Genomic DNA, 26,622 nt, shown 5'->3' with positions numbered 1-26,622 from the left:
TTTAACAAAGATTTTTATGTTTCATTTAAATTGGACTATAAAATACAGAATTATTAATGTTTAGTCCTTTTAAAGAATATTTTAAAACATTCCTAAGCATAATTTGAGGATTTTTTTTTGTTTTTCACTTTATGAATTGTAAAATGTTAAGAACTGTAGATATGCTGAGCTTTATTTAGCACAATGAAGATTTTCAACTGACCCACTAAAGCCTGTCCACTGATGAAATGAAAATAGGAAATAATGTGCTCTTTAGAATATTTTGTGGATTCTGAAGCTGACTGCCTTGGTTCAGATTTCCATCTCTGCTACTTACTATGTGTGTAACCTTGGTGAAGTTACTTAACCTTTCTGTGTCTCACTTTCCTTTCTGCAAAATGGGGCATAATAACATCTATTTTCATAAGGTTATGGTGAGGAGTAAATGAGCTAAATTAGGTAACATGCCTAACTTACAGGGAGCATTCAGTAAGTTTTGGCTATTCTATTTATACATAAGAAATAGAGTTATTGATGAGGTTGTAAAGGCTGAAAAATAAATCCAGAGGTTTGTACTGAGTTCATTTATGAAAGACCTTTAAAGGAAGGAAGATATTTTTTGACATAGGTACTGTTGTTTTTTTTAATTGAAGTATATAGTCAGTTACAGTGTGTCAATTTCTGCTGTACAGCATAATGTTTCAGTCCATGTGTACTATTTTTTAGGTTAACAAGGGTGATGGTGGATTTAAGAATCTCTTTCCTATCCCAAATGAATAAACCATCTGTTTTCTTGTCTCTTTTAAAGATTTAGTATTGGGTTTACATAACTTAGCAAGATACTTGTCAATTTGAGAACCAGTCATTGATTGTTTGATTGCTGCATGCTAGGTAAGTGCTAGGATTTCAAACGTGAATGAGACACATCCTCTTCTTCCCTGGACAGCTTCCTGTTTTGGAAGAGTGTGGATGGAGAACGGTGAAGAAGTGAGAATGACCTATTCTCACAAAACTTAATTCTTTATAAATTATGTTAAATGCTACACTAGCAGAATTTTAAATTAAAAAAAAATGATATGGTGATAGGAGAGAGCACAACTTAACTTAAGAAATATGCAAAACTAATATGAAGAAAACTATAAAGCTTTACTGAAGGATTTTTAAAAGATATAAATAAATTCAATATTTATGCTGTGTTCCTGAATGTGAAACTTACTTATAAAGATATTGCATAGACATTAGTGCTCCTCAAATTATTCTACAGCTTTAATGCAAATTGTTTGTAAGCCCAATAGGATGAACCTTTTCGAGAGCTTGACACATTGCATATACAGTTCACTTGGAAGAGTAAATTCGGTAGTTGAGAAAATTTTGAAAAACTTTGAAAAAGAATGGTAATTGGAGGGCAGTAGAAGTGGGGAGGGTATGTGACACTGGACCCTCCAGATAGTAAAGTATATCAGAAAGTTAAAGATATTTAAGACAGTTTGGCATTAGAATAGACAAAACAAGTATTTAGGGCAGAACAGTAAGTTCAGAAACAGACCTGGACTGTATGGGAATTTAGAATGTGATAAAAATAGCATTTAAAAATCAGAAAAGAACGGAGTAGTCAATAAATGGTCCTGCAACAGTGGGCTGTTTGGGGGAAAAAGTAAATAAAGATTGCTAATTTAGACTATGCTCAAATAATCACCAGATTATAGAGTATACTTAACCAGATTACTGAATTAACCACATTTTTCATTCTTAAGAATGTACTGAGTGATTCTTAAAATAAGCTGAACATTCATGGCGGATAGACTACTCTTGCCTTCTGCAGTCACTGGTTGAATTTATACTTTCAGGAGTCAGTATGTTCTAAACCTGGTTTTATGCCAGTTATACTTAGTATTATAATTTTGTAGCCTAATTAAATATTATAAACCAAGGTGGGGGAGGGTATAGCTCAGTGATAGAGTGTGTGCTTAGCATGCATGAGGTCCTGGGTTCAATCCCTACTACCTCCATTAAGAAATAATAAATAATAAATAGATAAACAAACCCCAATGAAATATGAATATAAAATAGTATGTTTTTGAGAAAGTTAAGTTGAAAATCTTGAAAGGATTGGCTAAATACACGTCCTTCCCCAGCCAGATTAGTTTTGGGCATGAACACTTTAAAAGATTAAGGGAAAAAAATCATAAAAATCTTATTAAAGTTTCTGTGCTCAGTTGTCCCACGTTTTGTCTAAGTTCTTGTTTCATTCTAGAGAAACTGAAGTTTGAAATCATAGATATGTATATGATCTATGCACGAAAGAACATGTGAAACATTAATTAGTAGATCTGTACTCAAAAAAGATGTCTTGGCATTCGACCAAAATATTGGCAGGTGAATGTACAAGTATTTGTTTTAAGTAAAAATCAAGTATTTAAGTTACATACACTTTTTTTTTGAATACCTGATTTACTGTATTTTTTAATGTAACCAATCAGGCCCAGGTCTTATTTGTGGCAGATGTAAGTTTTTACCAATCCTTGGAGGAACTAGAGGAGATGCTTTTCTATGCTTAGGCTAAAGAAAACTTTCTCAAAGCAGCAATCATCAGACAAGGGCCATAGAGTAAATATTTTAGGCTTTGCAGTCCAAAAAGCAAAATTGGGATTCTTATGTAGGTACTTTATAACAAGAGAAAACACATTTCCACGAATTTCTTATTGATGAAATTCAAATATAATAATAGTAATAATAATTATTGTTACTCAGTACAACTTTTTGTAATATAGATATACTAATGAGAAAAATGGACTCCTGTCTTAGGTGATACATTTTGCTTAACTGAGGTTCAGAGTTAGTGTTCCCTGTCATCAAAATTGATTGCAAATGTTCATCTGTTAATGCTGATCTGTAATGAGATTTTACATATTTCATCTTTGAAAATATCTTCACACAGATGCACAGCCAAATACTGATATCAGCCCCCAAGCATATGATTTTAATTGTGCATAGTAATCACTTGGGAAGCATTTATAGAATTATATTAGATTTTTCTTTTAGTATTTGCCTTTTAGCATATCATTACATTGCAGATTAATTATTTCCAATTGAAGGTTAGGTGGAAGTGCCATAATTGCACTGTTAAATAGATTTTGAAATACAGAAATTTTCTTTGCATTTGCACTGAAGTCCTAAAAATGCTTCCAAAATTGTAGTTTGAGCTAAAAATATATATCCACTGCAAATTTGTTTGAAAATGGAGATCTCACTTCTTGTTTTAACTTTTGACAGCACAGGAAGTGTATAAAGCAGCTTAACATTACATATGATTCAAATATTTTTGTCTAAATGACTTAACTGCAATTTAAGTTTCACATGTAAGTCCTGTTCTGTACTATAATGTTAGGTTGAATTTATTAAATGTTATATAATCTGCAGCAAAAGCCAAGTTTCAAAGCTATTCATTTATAATAATAGTGACTGAGAAAGGTCTAATTGTTCTGAAATTTCAATCTAAGCCCCAAGCTTTAAAAAAAATTCACAGTGAAACTTTACTACTGCTAAGCCATCAAACTGCCGTGTAGGCAGGCAGGACACATTATTCTGCTTCTGTTTCTGACAATGTCCATGACAGTGAATGAAGTTTACCATGGACACTCTTGGTTCAGTAACATGATAGATTCACATATATTCCAGAGTACCTGCTGATAAAAAATATAATAACAATTATCTTACATCTTCACAAGTTTTGTAAATTACCCAACTAAGCCTTTTCCTACTCCACACATATTTTTACAGACATCATCAGTTATAACTCACCTTAGCTAATTCTACCTCAGGTTATTCTGAAGTAGTATTTTCTCAACTTTTGGCCACATAGACTATTCGTAGAAGCTGATTCTTCACAAACTATTAATTTGGCTTTGACTCCTTAAGTAAATAACATCAGCTAAGCAATATTAGTAACATCTAACTGATTAAGCAACAGGGGCTCTACTTGAAATCATTTGCCTTTTTTTTTTTAATAGATTATTAATTTTACTCCCATTGTCCTCAGCTTTTGGAGCAACTGGTTTTGCTGTAAGTTTATTTTCTCTGAATACATTTCTTGAGCTCCTGCAGTCAAGCATGATTTAATTAACTCACAGTCGGCAAATTACTTTCCTTTCTTGGCTAAAAAATGACCCTCTTGGAAACTTAACTTTGGTTACAGCCTCCTTTTTTTTTCTTCTCTCCCTCCCTTTCTCCCTTCCCCCTTTCCTTCCTTCCTTCCAGAAATTCTGCTGTGATGAGATATTCTGCTTTAAAATTTCCACTTTTCCTGACCATTGCTTTCCTGTGAATTGGAAATATTGAGATGACTAGTGAGTCTGGTAATGTTGTATAGAGAGTTCTTCTAGCACATCCATAGTGTCATTGCATAGTAAACACAATGCTTTCCCGTCCGACTTGATAACAAAATAATCCACACTCTCCACCGTGCTTTGAAAGTATGACAAAGTCCACTTTTCTCTTCTTGTTTTGACTTGATGACTGTGCACTGGTAATAAAAAAAAAAAAAACGCTATCACAGTATGTTAATATGTGAATGTGGCACTTGAAACACTTTGACTTGTAACTTTGTCACTGTGATTTGTGGTGCACTGAGGAGCAGTGCAGAGCTCTGTGAGCACCACATATCCAGGAGCCTCTCAATTCTGCCATTGTAATGTTGAGGCCAGCCGCACGTAGCCAACTCATAAATGAGTGGTGCAGCTGTGTTTGATACTATTTGTAGACACTGGAGTTTGAATTTCATATAGTTTTCACATCATGCAATATCATTCTTTTGATTTTTTTTCAGCCATTAAAAAATACAAAAATTTTTCTTAGTTTGCAGGTCTTACTGAAATCAGGTGGTATGCTCACCTGTATTTAGTGTAAAGCATTACAAAGCCAAATTCAGGAAGGGAAAGATTGCATAACTCAACTGCATAAAAAGATAATACAAACAAAACTAAAAGATAAACTGCAGATGGGGGGAAATATTTGCAATCATATGTCAGGGAAAGGTTAAAATCGCCCTAGTATGAAAGAATACCTGCAGATAAGAAACAGACCAATACCCTATTAGAAAAATGGGCAAAGACAATTCACCAAATAAGTACAAATGTCAGTAACTGTATGAACTATTGATCCAATACTGAACCAGGAAACACAAGTGAAAACATGGGAGGCTTTCACTTTGTACTTCATGAACTTGAGTATTGCTTGAGATTTTTACAGCGAGAAGATACTACATTTATCAATGTTTATAAAGAAACCAGAAAAAAAGTTTTCTTGTAATTTTTGAATTGCTGCTTGGTTTTCTGTATTCTTCAATGGAGATAGAAGAGGAAGAGTCCTATGCCTTTCCTGCCTCTGCTACACTGTACATGTTGCTTTGGTTCAGAAACCAGAGCATGTGGAATTGAGGCCCCAGAACATTCCCTCATTCTGGTCTTGTGTATTGTCTTGTGTGTTTTATTGGGACATGTTGGGTGCTGCTTGCATTGATGGCTTGTTGACTTCGAAGTCTAGAGTTTGATTTTTCCAGTGAAGCTGGAACTTTGGTGAATACATTAAGCATTATATAAATAATTTCGATTTCAAGAGTTTTGAGTTCCTTTAAAATTTTATTTTTATTGTTTTAAATAGTTATTAATAGAAGCAAGGGGTTGGAGAGAATTTTCTTAGTCAAGTCTTGTTTAAAATAATTCTGCTTGTAATAGGATTCTGTCTTTTCCTAGATTTGTTAAATGTTTCTAAAGATGTTTGGCATAGGTGTTAAATTTGTGGGCCTGTTACATACAAGCCAGTTTTTTTTGGGGGGGTAGGGGTTGGTTTTTTTTTTTTTTTCTTTTTTCTAGTTCTGAATTGTCAGTCAAACAATAACAGAACCTGGTAGATGAATGACTGCTACTGCATTTGCTCAAGGCAGTAGGTTATCAAGGTAAATCACAAGCGATGAGAATTTTACTTTGCATTTTTTTTCGAATCTGGGGTTTTGGAATTTGATGTGTAGGAAGCATGCTGTGTTACTCTTTTCCTGTTTTCTATGTAGATGATTTCATTATATTAGACTTTGACTTTTAGATCTTGGTTTAAAATACTGTTGACTTACACACAAGTGGTAAGTATATTTCATGGGGAAAAGGAGTAATATGCTTATCTTGAAATAAGCTGATTTAATCAGGAGGAACCTTATCCTGGGCATGGCAGGAAATAAATTCCTGACACCAATTTATATAAAGTGTAACAGCTGTGATAGGGGAAGATGAGTAGCAGAGGGAGTAAGTAAAAAGTATAAATTATAAGAAGACTGGGAGAAAGTGACTTTGTGATCTAACTGTGAGAGACGGAGCGGGGAATATTGGGTAGATATGTACATGTCCCTCGCTATTTGAGGAAGGCATACTTCAAAAAAGTAGAGAAGATATGGGTATAAATCAATAGGAATGATATACCAAAAGGAAAATCAGTTTAAAGAAAAACAAAAACTGGCCTCAAACTAAAGATAAATGACTGCTTTCTAATAATAGATATTCAGACTTGAATAAGAAATTAGAAGATAGGAGTTCTGAAAAATATACAGAACTATTAGTCTATTAGCAAGTATAGAAAAAGTAAAGTAACTTGTTTTAAAATGTATTATTAAACTAATTCTTAATGAAAAAGTTCTGTAATCTTTCTTTTAATCTAAACTCTTTTAATCTAGTCTCACAAGTGTGGGCACACTCGTGAATTTGATGGGACTTTTTTTTACTCCAGTGCTTATTTTACATCACATTGCAAAAGGGATATTAAAGATGTGACTAAGTTACTAATAAATTGACTTTGCACCAGTTAAAAGGGAGATTATGTAGATAGGCCTAACCTGATCACATGACCCCTTAGAATCTGGCTCCAGAAGTCAGAGCAAGGAAGAGTCAGAGGATTTAAAACATGAAAAAGATTCAGCAAGAGGGAGATTTTTCCATTGCTGGCTTTGAAGATGGAGGAGTCTGTATGGCAAGGATTACAGATGGCCTTTAACAGCTGAGGATGGCCTTTGGATGAGCAGAAGAAACAGGGACCATAGTCCTATAACTACAAGGGACTGCATTCTGCCACAACCATGTGAACTTGGAAGAGGATCTTGAGCTCCAGGTGAGAACACAGCATGGCATAAATCTTTATCCTTGTGAGATCATGAACAGAAAAACCAGCCATGGTGTGCCTGGACTTCTGACCTCTAACTGTGGCAGTTTGTTATGCCTCTGGCAGTTTTCTCTGCTTTCTTCAGAACTTAGCTAAGCTTTTCAAAGGATGTAAGCATTTATCCAATGTTTTTAGATTTTTGTAGTTGGGAAGTTTTAGCAGATTTTCTAGACTGCTATATTAGAAGATAAAAAAGATAAGTCTGTGTGCTTTAAAAATTGAGTTTTAATATTCAGAAATATTGGGTGTCAGCCAGAGTATGAATTACCTTTTACATATTCATTTATTTCCAATTTTAAATGGTAGCTTCCTCTTTGAAAAAAGAGATTAAGAGCCTGATTTTCCTGTCTGTTTCCTGACGAAGCAAAAAGGCAGAAACTTGGTGAATAGCAAGACCAGTGGTTGCTATAGTAATCTTGGGACTTCCTGGCAATGGCTCTGTTAACAGTGGGAAATGGAACCATGGCAGTGTTCTCTAATTTGCTACAAGATTTTGCTTCTCATCTTTAGAGTAAGAAGTCCTGCTCTATCATGGAATTGGCTCTTCCAGTTTATTTTATTCATTGTTAGACAGTGATTAGAAAGCCTCACTGGCTGTGTACATTGCGCTATACTTAGCAGTTTTGTAATTATATGACAGTTATGATGCATTTCAAACAGGGGCTTTGAGACTTTCCATCTAGGTCCTTCTGGAGGAAGCCCTTTTCCTCCAGTGGCTATTGACATACCTTGGTTATATAGACCCTATTCAACTAGTGGGTGAGAACATAAATTTTGGAATCAGATATACCTGGGTTTGAGTCTCAATCTTGTCACCTACAGATGTTTGGTAGGTTATTTAATTGTTCTATGCCTCAGTTTCTTCATCTGCAAAATGAAGCATCTATTTTCTGTGCTTGTTTTGAAGATATGTTAAGTAATGTACACTGTACACTTTGATACAGTGCCTGACACATACTAAGCATTAATAAATGGTTATTATTCTGATCCTGGTTAAGCTGCTGCTTTTAGATGTGTCTGGTTATTTCTTTAAAAAAATGTTTTTTAGCATGCCTGGTTTATCCTTCTTTATATGATAACTTTCAAGATTTGATTATAGTTGAAGGTGCCACTTAGAAAGGAGAGGTGTGTAGAAGACATAAAGGTTGCTCATAGACCCAGCCCAAGTGGTAGTCAGCCACTGTAGCGGCATCTTCAAGGTTTGATCAAATTGGTTGTTTCAAAGACCCATACAGCATTTCATGTCCTTGAAAAGCAGAAAAAGCACCAGAAAACAGGAATTAAGCAGTTACTGAAGCATTGACCAGTAAGGATCACTATTATTTATTCTTAATAATGAATATGCTACATGTTTGCCTGAGCCTTTATTTAATGCGTTTTAAAATTTGCTGTGTTTTCCTTTTCCCTTTAAACCTTACTGTTAAGTTCAAGAATAAGCTGAACTAAAAAGAAACTGTCTTAGAATAAAGAAAGATTCAAGTTAGTAGGATACACCATTTACTCTCATGGTGGTGGAATTTTCTCTGTGTCTTGAACTAGGGGAAAGACTTAAAGGAAAAAAGAGCTCTTTTATAGATTGCTTGCAGGATTCTAGGAGGGACTCTGCTTGGCCCTGTGGATATTGTTAAGACATGTTTCTTAACCTTCAAGGATCTTACTGTCAGTTGAGGGAGGCCATATATAGTTACAATAGTTTGTGACAAGTACTTTACTGGAGGTAATGATTGACTCTTGTGACTAAGGGAGAGGAAGGAATTGGGACGACTAGGGTCCCTGGCTTGGGTGAGGGGGCAGACTGGAGTTGGCAGACTGACCTACTGACAGGTTTTGCACAGTCCACAAACTAAGAATTGTTTTTACATCTTTAAATGGTTGAAAGAAAGTCAAATCAAAAGAAGAATGATATTTTATCATAGTGGAAATTATATAAAATTCAACTTTGTGTTCATAAATAAAGTTTTATTGGACTCAGCTTTAAACTTTACCTGTTGTCTGTTGTGGCTCTTGTGCTGCAACAGCAGAGCTGAGTAATTGTGACAGAGGCGTGAGGACCTGCAAAGCCAAATGTTCACTAGCTGGTTCTTTACAGAGAGTTTGCTGATTCCTGGGGTAGATAGTGATTTTTATGCACTGAGTTAAGCAATTAAGGAGGAACAGATAAAAGAAAAGATAACGTATTTCTATGAGGGTTGGTTATTTGAATCAGTGTTACTTGTGAGCTACACAGGCCTAGAAGTAAAGGGCATATGTAGATCTGGGGCTCTGGAAATAATTTGAGGCTGGAGATAGAGGAAGGAAAGGTGAGATCCAGAAAGCCTGATAGAGGAGTGATTCTCAGTCCTGGCTGCACATTGGAATCACCTTAGGTACTTAATTTAAAACAACCCGAAAAACCCAAACACACATTGCCAGGGACACTTTCCACCCACACCCTCTGAAATTATGATGTCCTTGAGCTGGGGCAGTGGCAGGGGAGGAGGGCTAAGGAGCTTCCCAGCCTTTTCTAAAGTGGAGCCAGCTTTGGGAACTGCTGGTGTTGGTGAGGATGGAACCAACATTTGAGGGGCAGTTCTAGATCGATTGAGAGGAAATGCTGATCAAGCGATGATGGGAGTTGTGGCAGTGGTCAGATTCGCAGTTTGGTGGAATCAGTAAGGACTGAAGTCTCCTTTGGAGATCACCACTGACTCTGTCAAGAGCAGTTCCTGTGGAGACCGAGTGAGCGTGTGTATCAGAGGGTTTGTGGTTGGGGAGGAGAGACACTGAGTGTACATTGAGAAGATTGGCAAGGAAGGAAAGGGGAGAAAGTGATAGCTGGGATGGGGAGACATTGGAGATTAAGAGGGGTTCTTTAAGATGATAAAGGCTGTGTCTATTCATGTGCTGAGGGGGTCGGCACTCAGAAAGGAAACTGCCTGGAATGGCGGTATCAGATGCCACCATTCAGTTTTCATAGAAAGAGCTAGATTTTGAATAGTTCTTGGAATAACCTTGTTATTTTATCTGTTTTGGAAACGTATGTTTAATGTGCTTCCTGCATTTGGACACTGCTAGTATAGCTGGAAAGAGAAGTGGACATAGGCACTGAGACACAAGGCCAGGAACTGTTCTTTGCCCATCCTGTCTAGGGCACTGATCTCATCTGTGAGAAAAGGATGGTGACCTGAACAGGCTTCATTGTCTCTTCTAAAGGTCTTTAAACGAGTACAAATTTTAATTAAACAATAAGGAAGACTGTGAAATGTCTGTAAAAAGCATATGAAATGTCTGTGAAGCCCACTGCCTGACCTTTTAGTTCCTTAGTACCTGGGCATGTGTGTTTATGAAGAACCCCAGCAGTTTGTTTATGACTCACTCCTCCGTAAATTTGGGTACATTGTGTACAAAATATACCAACTTATCTTACCATTAGAGTATTTCCTCAGAAGCAGAATTTAGTATAGTTTTCTTTTAATTTTTTTTTATGATGTACAAGTCATAGAAGGAATACTTAGATAGTACAGAGGTCCCACCATTAACATTTTGGTTTATTCATTGGGAGTCTTATTTTTTTCCCAGTTTTTTTTTTCCCTCCATCAATGTAAATAGTACACTTAATACATGTGCTAGTTGGGTTCTCCAGGAATCAGATTGAGACAGAGTAGGAGGGCAGAGGGCTTACTGGGGAGTAATGCCTATGAAGAAAAAGAGAAAGAAGTAGGCTGGACATGAGAAGCCACCAGACTGCAGCACACACCTGACAGAGTCTCCGCCGGACCAGACAGCCTCATAGAGGAGCATCTTACTGGTTGGAAAGGGCTAGACCATTGTTCCGCCACATTGCCCAGTCATTGGCAGGGGAGGGGGCAGTCCCAAGGAAAGGATGCCCTCTGTTTGAAAGCTGAGGTGGATTGTAAAGGGGTTAACAGCAGGAAGCTGTCAGCTAACCACACTAGTTGCAAGTAGGCAGCAAGTCCCTTGTTGAAGAGGGATCTGAGCAGTACATCTTTGTGTCTGCCAGGACATAAAATGTTCCATATGGCTCACATCTATTAGGATGGCTACTATCAAACAAACAACAAACCAGAAAACAAATGTTGATGAAGATGTGGGGAAATTAAAACCCTGTGCACTGTGGGTGGGAATGTAAAGTGGTCCAGCAGCTGTGGAAAACAGTGTGCAGGTTTTTCAAAAAATTAAGCATAGAATTACCATATGATCCAGCAGTTCTGTTTCTGGTATATGCCCAAAAGAATTGAAAGCAAGACCTTGAAGAGTTATTTGTACACCAGTGCTCATAGCAGCATTATTCACGATAGCTAAAACGTGGAAACAACCCAAGTGTCCATCAACAGATGATGAATAAGCAAAAGTGCAATAAACCAGTAACAAATACTGTATGAGTCCATTTATATGAGGTACTTAGAGTAATCAAAACCATGGAGACAGAGGGAATAGTGGTTGCCAGGGGCTTTGAGGGAGGGGAGTATGGGGAATTATTGTTTAATGGGTATAGAGTTTCAGTTTTACAAGATGAAAAGAATTTTGGAGATAGATGGTAATGTTGGCTGCATAACAATGCGAATGTAACTAATACCACTGAACTGTGCATTTGAAAATAGTTAAGGTGTTGGGAGGAGGGTATAGCTCACTGGTAGGGTGTGTGATTAGCATGCATGAGGTCCTGGGTTCAGTCCCTGGTACCTCCATTAAAAATAAATAAATAAACCTAATTCCCCTCACAGGAAAAAAAAAAAAAAAAAAGCAACCCAACCAAACAGAAACGGTTTAAGGTGGTAACCTTTATGTTATGAATATTTTAACACAATTTTTAAAAAGTGAAAAATGCTTCCCACAAAAATTTAATCAGTCGATCTGAGAAAGAGATGGGAAATTTTGTTTGTGCCAAATTTGAAGATTACAACCTGGGAAGAGCATCTCAGAAAGCTCTGATAACTGTTTCGCGGTTAGAAATCAAAGCATAGTTTTATCAGTTTTTTGAGATAGAGTGCTCTGCATTAAATGATATATTTTTGACAGTTTGCAAAATCCAGATCTAAGTGGATCATCCTGGTGGGTCATGTGACCCCTACAAGCTCAAGAAAGAATGTTATCTTTTAAGGAGTCTTGGTGCTGGAGGAATGTTGCTCTTGATGGTTGAGCAGGTATTCCTGCCGATGGGCGAGGTTTGGTTGACGCATAATGCAGATACACAGTGCACGGTGGGGTGCGAGAAGGTCAAAGGGCAGAGAAGACTTTTTTATGTTTAAATTTTTCTTATCTTGCCGTAAAATAAGAATTTTATTTCACACCACTTTTCCTTTATTTCCTTTATTTAACCTAAGTGGGTTATTTTGTGATCTTCATAAACTTTTTAAGATGGATACATAATATTCTAACAAGTGCTTACTTAGTTTATATATCCATTCCCTAGGTTTCTGAATTTTCTATATTAATAAAAGTACAGCAATGAATACCTTTCTATGAAGTTATTTACTGTATTTAGGATTGTTTTCTTTGAATAGACGTGCAGAAGTAAAGTAGATTGAAGAGTATAAACATTCTTAAGGCTCTTCATGTTGAAAGCTCTTTCACAGTGTCAGTGCAAGGTATAAGCAGCCGGTACTGTCTGATCCTCAACAACTTTGGAACTTGTTTCTTTTTTTTTTTTTTTTTAATTGATGTATACTCAGTTACAATATGTTGATTTTTGGTGTATAGCATAATGTCCCAGTCATGCATATATATACATATATTCGTTTTCATACTCTTTTTGATTAAAGGTTATTACAAGATATTGAATATAGTTCCCTGTGCTATAGAGAAGAAATTTGTTTAGCTATTTTTATATATAGTGGTTAACATTTGCAAATCTCAAACTCCCAAATTTATCCCTTCCCACCCCCTTTCCCTGGATCTTGTTTTCTTAATCTTGGCTAATTTGTAGCTGAAAAATGGTCTCTCTTTGTTTCTGACCTACAGTCCTGTATGGTCTGTGGAGGGCTGTGAATTGAGGGATTTGGTTAACTCAGTACTCTGTCCAAAGGTCCAAAGGGGAAGAGAAGATAATAATAAGAATGAGGACTCCAGAATCAGATTGACCAGGTTCAAATCCTGGCCCTGCTGCTTACCACCTTGTGGCCTTAGGCAAATCTCTGTGCATTAGTTTATTCATCTGAATAATAAGGATAATGGTAGCATCTGCCTTATAGGGCTATTTTGAGGGTTAAATGAGGTAGAACACATGAAAACAGAGTGATGTCTGGGCCATTGCATATGCTTAAATGTTAGGTATTATTTCAATATAAATTTGATTATTTTAATATCTTAAGATTTAGAATAGGAGAGAACATTAAATTCAGACTCTAGTCTTTTTCCAAGAGAGAAAACTGAGGCTTAAAGAGGTTAATAATTTTGACCTGGGTCACATAAGCTTATAGGTTGCAGAGCTTGGACCCGAAGGTGGGTCTTTGACCAATGCAGGGATTTTCAGCCTTTGGGGATAATTCTTTGTTATGGAATGGCTGTCCTGTGATTTGTTAGATAATCAGAACTGTCTTCAGACATTGCCAGATGTCCCCTGAGGGGACCTAGTGGTTCATAAGCCACCCTACAGTAGAACAGTCCAGGTTTTGGGATTAGGGAGGAAGGACGTGAATGCAGTTCTTGTGAGGTCTTCAGTGATCTGAATAGTTAATTCACTATTTAAGATGGAGCTTTGTCCTGTGGCTCCTGGAATGTTCATCATATTCTATGAGACATCTTGTTAGCGTGTACTCCTCTCCCCAGAGCAACCGGTGGTATTCAAATAGGGCTGTTTTATCTTTCTAAATTTTTTTCCCCTTTAGTTGCAGGTGGCACGACTGAAAAAAAGGTATTTATGGAATTCCAATGAGTGGTGATGGATGATGCAGTTCAAATAACTAAGGTAAGAGATATAAAACCAGAGCTGCAAGGAGATTTTGTCACCCAAGTTAGTGTCCTCATAAAATATAGCTGAAAGCAGATTCTCTCCCACTCCATTTATTTCCAAGCTATAGGAGTATAAATAATATTTTTGTAATTAAAAATGTTATAATTATCATCCTTTAAGACAATGATTCTCAACCTGGTCATGAATCAGAATCACTTAAAGACCTTTAAGAAGTGAAAGACCAAAATCTGTGCCCTGCTGTCCTGCCCTTGTTGAGTTAGTTTCTGTGAGTAGAGCACAGGTGAGTCTGATGTGGATCCTTGTTGAGGAACTAACGCACTGAGTCAAAGAATACAATGCTCGGTCTATGTAGCATTAAATAACAACTTGTGTTATAAAGGAAAAACAGGTCTTCGTTATTCAGCTTTCCCATTGCTCTAAGTTTTGAGTGGCAGTGTAAACGAGGACTACAGCTTTGGAAAACTGTTGGGTAATTTCTGCAATGGTAAACAAACATACATGTATCCAGTAACCCAGAAATTCCACTCCAAGGTATTGAGAAGTGAAAACATGTCTACATAAAACTTGCCTGTGAATATTCACTTGTAGCTTTACTAATTATGGCAAAAAAAAAAAGGGTGGATGGGGAGTAATCAAATGTCTAAAAACAGGTGAAAAGATAAATTATGATATAGTCATACACTGGGATTTCTACTCAGCAATAAAAAGGAATGAACAACTACACAACAACATGGATGAATCCTGCAGATTTGAGTGAAGGAAGCCAGACCCAAAAAAGTAGTTTTGTGTTTAGTTGCCAGAAGATATGATGATAGAAGTCAGTCTAGTGGTTCCTCTGGCAGGAGGTGGGGAAAGGAGGAGGTATGAGAGAACAGCATCAAAAAGATTTTACATGTTAATGTTTTCATATACATATTTTTTCTTTATTTCTTGTGGCAAAATACACAAAACAAAAAGTTTACCATTTTAATCAGTTTTAAGTGTACAATTCATTGACATTAAGTAAGTATACTTGGAGGGTATAGCTCAGTGGTAGAGTGTGCGCCTAACATGCACAAGGTCCTGGGTTCAATCCCCTGTACTGACATTAAAAATAAACCTAATTACCTCCTCCCACAAGAATGAATGAATGAATGAATGAATGAATGAATAAAGTAAGTACATTTACATTGTTGTGTAGCCATCACCACCAACTATCTCTCAACTGAAATTCTGTTCCCATTAGACACTAACTCCCCATTTCCGTCTCCCCTGAGTTCCAAGGGCTAAACTAAAAATTTTTAAGTTTTAAAATGGGGCACGAGAGGAAGGTCATATCCCAGATTTCAGGCGAGTCCCTGAGATGTGCCCCACCAGGTGAGGGCTCTTGGCTTCCTCAAGAGCAAGCCATGGTAGCATAAAAGCAAGTTTATTTAGGGAGATAACACGCTCCATAGACAGAGTATGGGCTATCTCAGAAGGCGAGAGGCCTCGAGATGTGGGGGTGGTTAGTTTTTAAGGACTAGGTAATTTCATATGCTAACAAGTGGGAGGATTAGTCCAGCTATTTTGGGAAAGGGGTGGGAATTACCAGGAATTGGGCCACCGCCCACTTTTTGGCCTTTTATGATCAGCGTAAGAACATTCCTGTGGGTGTGTCATTTAGCATGCTAATACATTACAATGAGTTTATAATAAGGAGGCTCAAGTTCTCCTGGAAGCAGACCTTTTCACCATTTTGGGCCTAGTAGGTTCGAACCAGTTTTTGTGGTGTCCTCAATGGCTGTGTTATTCTTTTTACTTTCAGTCATCAAACAATTTTAAAACCTCAAGCAGAGAATTGTTTAATTAGTGCATATGTATTTATGCATATATATATATATGTATGTGTGTATATATATATATATATATATATATATGCAGTACATGTATAACATGTACCTGTGTGTGCACACCCCCTTTCTACTAGCTTTATTCTTGGCATTTGAGATTTCTTTGTTATCGTTTGCTACCTAGCTGAAGAAATTGCTTTAGCCATTCTTTTAGAGCTATTTTGCTGACACATCATTTCCTTCATTTGCCAGTGTCTTTATTTCACCTTCATTCCTGAAGGATATTTTTACTCTGTGTAGTATTTTGGCTTGATTCTTTCTTTTAGCATTTGAAAAATATTGTACACTTCTTGTGGCTTCCATGGTCCCTGATGAAAAATATGCTGTCTTTCAAATTGTTTTTCTCTTACAAGTAGTGCATTGTTTTTCTCTAGCTGTTTTCAGGACTTTGTCTTTAGTTTTCAGCACTTTGAAGGTTTAATATCCTTAACTAAATTTGGAGAGTTTTCAGCCATTATTTTTCAAATAATTTTTCATCTCCGAGTTCTTTTTCCTCTCATTTTTTTTGAGGACTTTGGTGGAACAAATGTTAGATCTTTATTATTTTCCCGTAAGACTTTGAGGCTCTGTTCATTTCTTTTTAATCTCCTTCCTCTCAGTGGTACAGATTGGACATTTTCTGTTGATTTGTTTTTAAGTTCAGTGATTGTTTCTTCTGTCATTTCCATTCTGCTATTGAGCCCATGCAGTGTTTTTTGTTTTTTGTTTTTCAGTTTTAGTTACTATATTTTTTAAGTTCTAAAATTTCCACTTAATACTCTTTATATCTTCTGTTTACTGAGTATTTACAATTTCTTTTTGGAGGATTTTGAGGATATCTGCTTTAAAATCATTTCCAAATAATTTAAAATCTGTATTATCTTGGTGTTGGCATCTGTTGATTGCCTTTTCTTCATTCAAGTTGAAATTTTCATGGTTTCTAGTATGACAAGTAATTTTGGATCACATCCTAGACATTTTGATTTTTCTGGTTCTTATTTACATCTTTTTATTTAACAGGCAGTCAACCTGTTTGGGTTTAGAACATACCCTGGCCAACTTTTGTTGCCTGTGGTTCAAAAGTCAGTTTAGTTTTCAAAGTCTTGCTATGCTATTCTGGTCTGCCCTACTTGTGAACTATGAAAAGACCAACTTGAAACCTGGGCGTTATTTCAGAACAGTATTTAGTACTGAAACGTTTTGCTGTGTTTCTGATCACTCCTACACATGGGTCACTGAGAGGTATGTCTAGGATTTTGTATCGATATTTATGGAGGAATCAGTTATCTGGCTTCCTCTTTATCATAATCTTTCCCTCATTCTCTAGTTGAGCTGGGATTGGAGCTCCACCTTGTTGTTCCAGGGTGGAAATGGAAGACAGGGCTCCACCCACATTCTCTGAAGCTGCAGCCTGGTGGGGGCGGGGGAGGTGCTGCCTCATTAATACAGGGCCGGGTTGGGAAACAGTTCCTGGTGGGAGAAGGAGGGGTGCCACTTTTTTGTTGTTTGCTTGGAATAGGACAGATATCGTCAAAATACTTCCATCTTGCTGTGCCACCCTTTTCCTGGTCCTGTATCTAGAGAAAGCAGGCTTTTCTTGGCACTTTTTAATTTGTGCTCATTGGTATTTTCAGGTTATGAACCTCTCCAGAGCTCAGGGCAGAACATGTTAGAAGTCAAACCAAACCAAACCAAACCAAAAATAGGAAACTTCCTGCTGGATCAGTCCTTGTGTCCCATGGTCCCTAACCAATCTACCTTCTTTTTTCTTCTTTTTAGAATGTTCTGTCGATTGCTTCATGAATTTTGTCTGGGGTTTTTTTTGTTGTTGTTGTAATTAGTGGGAGAAATAGGGTGAAATAGGCTTATTTCATCTTGTCCTGAACTGAGAAGTCCCTGTTTCACTTTTATATTATAAACATTAGTTTATGTACACTAGGCTTTCCCCTATGTACTTTTTTTCCTTAAGTACACAGTCTTGCATCTGCAAATAAGTTTTGGGGGGTTTCCCCAATAATTACATCTCATTTTGTTTTTTTACCCCATTAACTAGAACTTCTAGAAGAGAGGTCAGCAAACTGGCCCATCTTTTATATTCAGCCCACTGCTTGTTGTTTTTGTTTTTGGTTTTTTTTCTGTATGACATACAGATTCAAAGTGGGCTTTACATTTTTAAGTGGTTGGAAAAAAACTCAAAAGAATAATAATACGTGAATATTATATGAAATTTAAATTTCAATGTTCATAAAGTTTCTTTGGAGTACCGCTGGGCTCATTTATGTACATATTGCCAATGGCTGCTTTTATGGTGCAACAGCAAAGTTGAGTAGTTGCAACAGAGACTGTGTGCCAGCCCCTGTTGTAGAACATTACCAGATCATTGTAGTGGCAGTCAACATGCTTTTCTTACCCTGGTTTAATGATTTCAGTGTTTCGCTTTTCAATATGTCATTGGCTATTATTTGAGATAATTTTCTCAGCTGAAAGATTCTTTTGTTTCTAGTTTCTAAGGATTTTTGAGAAGTTGCCCTCACAAGTGTGATTCTTTTCCTTCATTCTCTGACTCATTGAATGGTACAAGCTAGGTAAATCAGAAACGAGTAGCATTTGACACCTTTCCCTCAGCTCAGGAGCAAATTCTTTATCAAATTCTGTGCAGTTTACCTCCTAAATATCTCCCTACTCGTAACACTTTTATATCTCTGCCAGTAACCTAGCCTCCTAACTGATATACCCACATCCTGACCTCTGTGCTCTATACCTATCCAGAGTGTTCATTCCAAAATGCCTGCCAGGTAAATCACCCTCTAGTAGAAGCAGAAGTCATGCGTCTATTCTTCAGAGGCTTCTTAATGCTCTTAGGTCAAAGAAAAATCTGCCTTACGTGGTCCTGACCTGCATACATCTCCAGCCTTCTCTGGTGCCATGCTCTCCCTTACTCTTTGTTCTCTAGACACAATGGCTTCTTTTAGGCCTTGCACCATTTCTGAGACCATTGGCTAGAATAGAGTTCCACAGCCTCCTTGCCTGCTTAACTCCTATTCATCTTTGATATTCCAGTTCAGGAGTCAGAAGTCCTCAGGGAGCTTTACTAAGCTCCCTGACTAGGTTAGATTTTCTTATGGGCTCTTAGAGTCCTGTAATTCTCTTCTCACATTTATCTGTTAGGTGAGTTGTTTAATGTCAGCTTTTTTGCTGCTAGACTGTAAGGTTCATGAGGGCAGGTATTCAGTTAGGTTTTGCTTACTGTTTCATTTTTAGTATCAGGACTAGAACCTAGCACAAAATGAGTGTTCAATAAATATTTTTGTCTAATGAGTGCATTTTTTAAAAATCAAGAGTTTTACAAGCAGCTTTTCTGGCAATCATCAGGGTAATCATGTGGCATTTTATAGTTTGAATTATTTTTGTGGGGATTTTTATTACTGTGTTTCCTGATAGTAGACTGTTGTTTAATTTCTGAAGTAAGCCTTCCTCAGTCATGTAGTATAATTATAACATATCCTGCATTTTCTTGGTTAGAATTTTAAGATTTTTTTGCAGTTACTTTGTGTGCGTGTATGTGCGTGCGCACGCACGTGCTTTGTCAGATATTGATATCAGAGTTATCCTAGTATTTTCATGGTTTATTTTATTCTGTTCTTTTATTGTCAACTTTCCTATATCTTTATGTTTTAAATGTTTCTTGCAAACAGCACGTAATTGGGTTTTATGTTATTAGGTTATATAATTTCATATTTTAATTGGAGCTTTTAATTAATTTAATGTGATTAATATATTTGAATTTAAATTTGCCATCCTTGCTTTCCATTTGACACATCTGTTCTGGGTTCCTTTTTCTCTCCTCTCTTGCTTTTTGGATTAATTGGCTTTTTTATTACTATTACAGTTTTTTCCCCTCTTATCTTTGAAGTTATAGACTCTGTCTATAATTTCTAGAGTGGTTACTCTAGAGATTATAACAAGTAATCTAGGCTATTAAATTAATATTAATAGTATGTTAGTACATTGGTTCTTAAACAATACAAAGATTTTGGAACATTTTAAATTTCTTTAATCTACCCCCCATATATATCTATTTTTGTTATGTATTTTAATCATATATGTTTTAAACCTCAGAAGACATTATTGTTTTTTATGATTGGTGTACATTTAGATCCACCCACATAGTACCATTTTCATTTTTCTTCACTCTTTCTGAATCTTTCGAGGATTATTTTCCTTCTGCTTGAAGAACATCCTTTAGTAATTTCTTACAATAGTTTTGCCAGTGTTGAATTTTGTTCACTTTTTTTGGTCAGAAAATTTTTAAATTTCACCTCAAGATTCTTAAAAGATATTTTTACTGGGTATAGAATTCTAGATTGGCAGTTATTTTTGCCCTTTGAAGATATTCTTTCCATTGTCTTTTGGCTTCTGTCTGTAGTAGTCAGGCTTCTACAGAGAAACAGAACCAGTAGGATATGTGTGCATGTATATATAAAAAGATTTACTTTAAGGAATTAGCTTACCCAGTTATGGCAGCTTGGTAAGTTCAAAATCTGCTGAGGGGTTTGGGCAACAGGCTGGAGATTCAAGAAAGTTGAAGTTTGAAGATAGTCTGCTGAAAAATTCCCTCTGGTTCTAGGGAAATGAGCCTTTTCTTCTGTTCAGGCCTTCAGCTGGGTAGATATAGCTCTCTCACATTATGACAGACTTTACTCAAAGTCCACCAGTTTAAATGTAAATCTCATCCCAAAATACCTGCATGGAAACATCAGACTAATGTTTGACCAAATATCAAGGGACCATGGTCCAGCCAGTTGACACATAAAATTAACCTTACAAGTCTATCCCTTGTCAACTTGGTACTCACATGCACTTCTTAAGCCATATTTAATCTCCAAATAAAGACAGTAGCAAGGCTGTGCTTCCACCACCATGTGATACATCTATCCTGCATACAGTCAAAAACTTAGCACCCCTTTTCTCAGAAGAAGATACAAATCTTTGGATGGTGTTAACTTTTCTCCTTGATATCTTGTAACTTAAATATTGAGATATAAAGTTAACAATATGTAAATACTATGATCAGCTGTTTACTCTTAATTTTTTTTGAAGAAAATATTTCTATATCTATTTTCTGTTGCTGCAAAGCCAAAGATCTCCAAACTTAGTAGTTTAAAGCAACAACCATCTACAAATAGTCCTCGACTTATAATGGTTTGACTTATGATTTTTCAATTTTATGATGGTGTGAAAGTGATATAAATTCAATACAAACCATTCTAATTTTGATTTTTTTTTTTCCTCTGGACTAGCAATATATGGTACAATACTTTCTTGTTATGCTGGACAGCAGCAACGAGCCATAGCTCCCATGTCGGCCACATAATCACAAGGATAAACAACATATACACTTAGAACCATTCTGTTCCCATTAAACCATTCTTGTTTTTCACTTTCAGTATAGAGTTCAATAAATTACAGGAGATACTGAGCAGTTTATTACAAAATAAAATGTTGCTCAACTGTTGGCTAATGTAAGCACTCTAAGCATGTTTAAGATAGTCTAGGCTATTGTGTTTGGTAGGTTAGATTACTAAATGCATTTTGGGCTTAGGCTTTTTTCAACTTAAAATAAGTTTATCTGGACATAACCCCACCAAAAGTCAAGTAAGATCTGTAATTCGTTTTCAGTGCTGTGAATCAGAGCCTGTGCTGGGTTTGCTGTTTGGTTCCTCTGTGGTCTTGACTGGAATTATTCCTACAGCTGTAGTCAGCTGGTGGTTATTCTGGAGTTGAGATTGTCTCAAGCACATGTCTGGCTGTTGGTGTTAACTTCTGCTGGAGCTCTCTATGTAAAGAGGTCAGCCAGGGCTTCTTCACATTATGGCAGCAGTGTTCCCAGAGAGCCAAATGGAAGCTGCAAAGTCTTTTAAGGCCTCAACTTCAAAGTTATGCCATCCCTCCCACTGCATTTTATTGACTCAAGCAAGTCATAAGCCCAGCTCAAATTGAAGAGGTGGGGAAATAAATGTTATCTTTTGGTAGGAGGAGTACCGAAGTCTCATTATAAAAGGTGTACACCCAGGAACTGGAGGGATGTTTGTAGCCACCTTTGCAGTCTGCCACAGTATCTCTTTTTTTTTCTTCTGAATACTTAAATTTTTTAAAGAAAGAAAATTCTTTTATTTTCAGAAGTATTACTTTGTTGTATTTAGACACAGACTTCATTTTATTTATCTGCTTGGGGTTCCTAAAATTTCTTAAGTCTGTGGCTTGATGTCTTTTGTCAGTTTTGGAGAATTTTAGCCTTTGTCTCTTCAAATATTTCTTCTGTTTCATTTCTCTCTTCTTGACTGGGACTCAGATTACATACGGGTTAGATCATCTCACTTATATTCTCTGTAGTTCATATCCTCTCATCTCTTGTGTATTTTTGATCCTCTTGCCTCCCTCTACTTTGTTCTGGATACTTCTTTTTGACCTATCTTTCATTTCATGAATTCTCTCTTCAGCTGTATTTTATCTGTTCTTAAATCCTTCTGTTGAAATCTTTGTTTTTAATAGATTTCTATTGAAATCGGTTGTATTTTCTCAGTTATAAAATTTCTGTTTGGTGAGGTGTTGTGTTTTTGAGTTCTACCATTACATTTTTAATAGCATTGACTCTTCGCTGAAATTCTCAATGCTGTGGTACCATTCTTGTCTGTTTTCTATAGATTCTCATGTTATTTCCTCATGGACCAGATGTTATATTTTTAAAGTTGTTTGTAGAAATAATATGAGACCCAGGATGATATCTTCCTTTAGAGGATTTATATTTGTTTCTGGGCTTGCCTAGGGATCAGGAATTATTTTAATCCAGTTTCAGCGATTGAGTTACTTTTAAGCAGGGGTAGGTTGACTTCAGTCTGTTACGTGGGATACCTGTTATGTGTGGGAAGCTTTGCTAGGTGCTGGGTCGGTCATGTGAGCAAAGTAGACAAGGTCTTTGATTCACATGGAGCACAGTCTTGATTATAATTGACAGGTAAATACATATGCAATTAAGTTTTTTGAAAGCAATGAATAGACTGTTATGGTAATGAATATTTGGAGTGAGGAGGGAGTGAGCATGGTCCTATTATAACTAACTGGGGCAGGTTTTGTTTAAGCTGAGACCTGGCTGATGTGAGAGGATCAGGAGCAGAAGCTTTCAAACAGCAGCAGTGCCAGTATAAAGAATGAATGGCAAGAAAAAAAAATGGGGAGGGAGAAAGGTGGGGGAGAGAATTGGGATTCACTTAGAACCATAACAATGAGTTCTGGGGGACAGTACCGCCACCTTCACCCCACCACACCATTTTTCTTTCATTTCCCTTTAGAAAGATTAGTGAATTGGAAATTGACAAATCTAGGTTCTAGATCTAGCTCTGTGATCTTTGACAAGTTTACCTAATTCTTCATTCAAAGCAACATGGAGGGAGAGGAGAAGCAGAGGACAAATGTGGAGGTGGGATGACTAGTAATAAAAGGAGCACATGAAGAGAGAGACCATGTCAGATTTCTTTGTGTTCTTCACAAGTTTATACTGTTTGGCATGTATAGTAGACATTCTACACCTGTAGACTCAGCAAAATGAGAACAGATCAGATCACGTTTTTAATGGGAAATTAATCATAGAAGAGAAGAATAAGGATTTTCCATTTTATTCTTCTACTGAAAGGAAAGAGTAAATGAATCAAAATGAAGAAAAGTCATATTCATCTACCTCCTGGATGATAAGTTTTATTGGCTAGCCTGAAATGTGTGGGTAACATGAGAATGGTGGGTGAGAAAACACTTGAGATGTGAGCGCCTCAGGGACAGGAGCCTCTTTCTCCTTTGCATCCCCACCTGGCACAAGACAAGGAGTTTAGCTGAACAGATTAACAAATGAGTGGTTCCCTGCTTTGAAGCAACTTTGGCTGTCCTTACCTTGCCAGACAGGTTTACCATCCATTTGCTTTGTATAACTTCCAGGAAGAAGTTAGGAAACTATTTCCTCTTATAATATTACCAGCCCGAACTTCTGATCTGATTTATGGATTATAGAATTTAAATTTCTTCATAGCTAGCACTCAGAGAACATGTTGTTACACTGAGATAAGCAAGATCATACTCATAGAGCCTTGTGAAATGTATTCTGCCTCTGACCATAGAACCTAGGTCTCGAGCTGAAATTTGAGAGGGAAAGATGGAAACTTAGTAGAGTTATACTCCCCGTTTCTTAATTTTCCAGCCATTATGTGAGGTTTTCTTTTTCTAGAAAGAGACTAATTTGGAATAAGAATGAATTCGCATCAGTAAAAGCAAAGCTTTAAGTAGGTCATCTGACTTTGCTTTTGTGCTCCACATTCACTCTGGTTATAAAAAGGCCTTTCATGAATTTTCTAGGCTTTCATCACTGCCAGACTCTCCACAGGCATTGTGAAAGAATTAAACTACCCCACACCCCCCATGCCTGTCTCATGGACTCTTTCGTAGAGTACACACTGCACTGTGTTTAGCTCAGCAGGAGCTCTTTGCAGACACTGAATATATGAACAGTCCTCCTCCCAGATGAGAGAATTCAGTATTGATTAGTGCCATAGCCACAAAAGTCAGTGTCCACCAGTATATAATAGATATTAGTGACTTGCAGCCTGATTTTTGCCAAATTAGTAGGCCAAAGTTTGTTTACGTTAAAGTTGTAAATAAAATTGGCCAGTAGATAATTTCTGTCTAATCAGTTGGATAGGAGGTTGATGACTGCTTCAAACAGCCGACATCCTCTTAATTAACTTTTTAAAAGAAGATAATCAGCGCTGAAATAGTTTAAGTTTTGCCTGCAGGAGTAGAGGAGGAAAGTAAACATGGAAATTTGAAGGGATGGTAATGAAACAGCTTGTGGCATTACTGGGAGTAGTTAAGGATTTACATTTTACTGGCACTGAGACCCGTATATCTCAAGGAAATTACAACTACAGTTGGTTCTTGGACAACATGGGTTTGAACTGTGCAGGTTCACTTATATGTGGATTTTTTTTCAGTAGTAAATACTACATGATCCACAGTTGGTTGAATTCCGAGGGTGAGGAAACACGGATGTGGAAGGCCAACTATCCGTTATATGTGGATTTTCAACTTCATGGTGGGTTGACATTCCTAATCCCCATTTTTTCCAAGGATCAACTCTATGTAAGAGTTAGCCACTTCTATTTATTTTTTTCAAGGACTTCAGCCTATCAGTTACAATGAATTCCAAACAGTTCTGGTGAAATTAGTCTCTTGAGGGCTTTCCAGTTTATTTACTCTATTGTTCCTACTATAAAATATTCTCCAATAGCTTCTGAGTTTTTAGTCACTTAAATCCTTTATTTTTTCTAATCGTTAGTATCTCCTATCAAGGCTAGACTCTGGTTCAGCAGTTCAGCTATTTTCTTGCTAGTACTCAACCCTGTTGCTTATAGTTCTGTTACATTGACCCAAGAAAACTTTAATTCTGTATCTTCTCCAAAACATCACTGCTTAGAGCACTTTTTTCTAGGCCCTTAGGGCTGCCCACTGTCAACATTTACAGCCATTTTCTGCAGCAGCAGTATTAGTCTTATCAACTCTTAAAACTTTATCCCACGATCTCCTCTTTTTTTTTTGCTTTTAATTTTGCTATGTACTTCACAGAAAATCTTGAAGATAAAAGCTCCCTCACTTTTCTACCAGTTCTCTTTATTTTTCTTGTATACCTTCCTTTTCTTTCTGTCTGATTCCTTCTTACCAGCATTTATAATTTATATGATAATATAAATTATCATAATAATTTTATATGATTTATATTATGATTTGTTCTCTTAACCTAACAAGCACTCTCCTGAGTGCAAATCAGTGGCTATTTTTACTGGGTATAAAAACCTTTATCTTGTCACCTTGATAGCTCCCCTAATAATTTGCCTATATGTTCTTGTGGATTTTCTATGTAAATGATAATATTTCCTGAAAATATGTAATCTTATCTAATTTTTATGATTCTCATTTCTTTTTCTTACTGCAAAGGCTGGGACCTCTCATACTGTTTTTCTTCTTTCTTTTTTTTAATTGAAATATAGTCAGTTTATAATGTGTCAATTTCTGCTGTACAGCATAATGTGTCAGTCATACATACACATATCTCATATATTATGAATAGAATAGTGGGTCAGCTTGTCTTATCCTTATGTTAAAGGGAATACTTTCAGTGTTTCCCCATTGAAGATGGTAATTGCAAAGTTTTGTTGCTTTAAAATAACTTTTATTAGGTTAAGAGGTTTTTCTTTAATTCCTAATTGAGAGATTTTTTAAAAATCATGAATTCATGTGTTTTAATCCAGTGGTTTTTCTACATTAATTGAAATGATTATATGATCTTCTTTAATATGGGTGAGTTATACTTATAGATTTCATGTTAAAACATCCTTGTACACCTTGGATAAACTCAAATTGATCATAGGTTACCTTTTTTATATACCAAATTCAACTTGTTAATATTTTGTTTAGGATATTTCAATCTTTGTTATTGAGTGGAAGTGGGCCTTATAATTTCCTTTCCTGTAACATTTTTGTCCTATTTTAGTGTCAGGTTTCACTCACCTTTTAGAACGAGTTGGGAATTATTTCCTCTTTTTTTCTCAACTAATTCCAAAATGATGTTTGCTAGCACCA

At 36.4% G+C, this 26,622-nt stretch overlaps 1 protein-coding gene across 4 annotated transcripts in view; it reads left to right on the top strand.

Moving 5' to 3' along the window:
- Nucleotides 1-26,622, top strand: part of PTPRA (protein tyrosine phosphatase receptor type A) — a 115,854-nt gene that overhangs the window by 19,632 nt on the left and 69,600 nt on the right. For 2 of the 4 annotated variants that reach the window (XM_074347014.1, XM_074347012.1), the window contains exon 2: nucleotides 14,007-14,086. In XM_074347014.1, coding sequence (XP_074203115.1) covers nucleotides 14,060-14,086 — 27 coding nt within the window. In that variant the 5' untranslated portion in view covers nucleotides 14,007-14,059. The remainder of the gene's footprint in view (nucleotides 1-14,006; nucleotides 14,087-26,622) is intronic. The other 2 variants (XM_074347013.1, XM_074347015.1) reach the window with 2 other exon arrangements.

Source organism: Camelus bactrianus, chromosome 19 (genome assembly GCF_048773025.1).
Source record: "Camelus bactrianus isolate YW-2024 breed Bactrian camel chromosome 19, ASM4877302v1, whole genome shotgun sequence".
In the NCBI taxonomy this organism is placed as follows: Eukaryota; Metazoa; Chordata; class Mammalia; order Artiodactyla; family Camelidae; genus Camelus; species Camelus bactrianus.
This window is presented reverse-complemented; position numbering and strand designations above follow the sequence as displayed.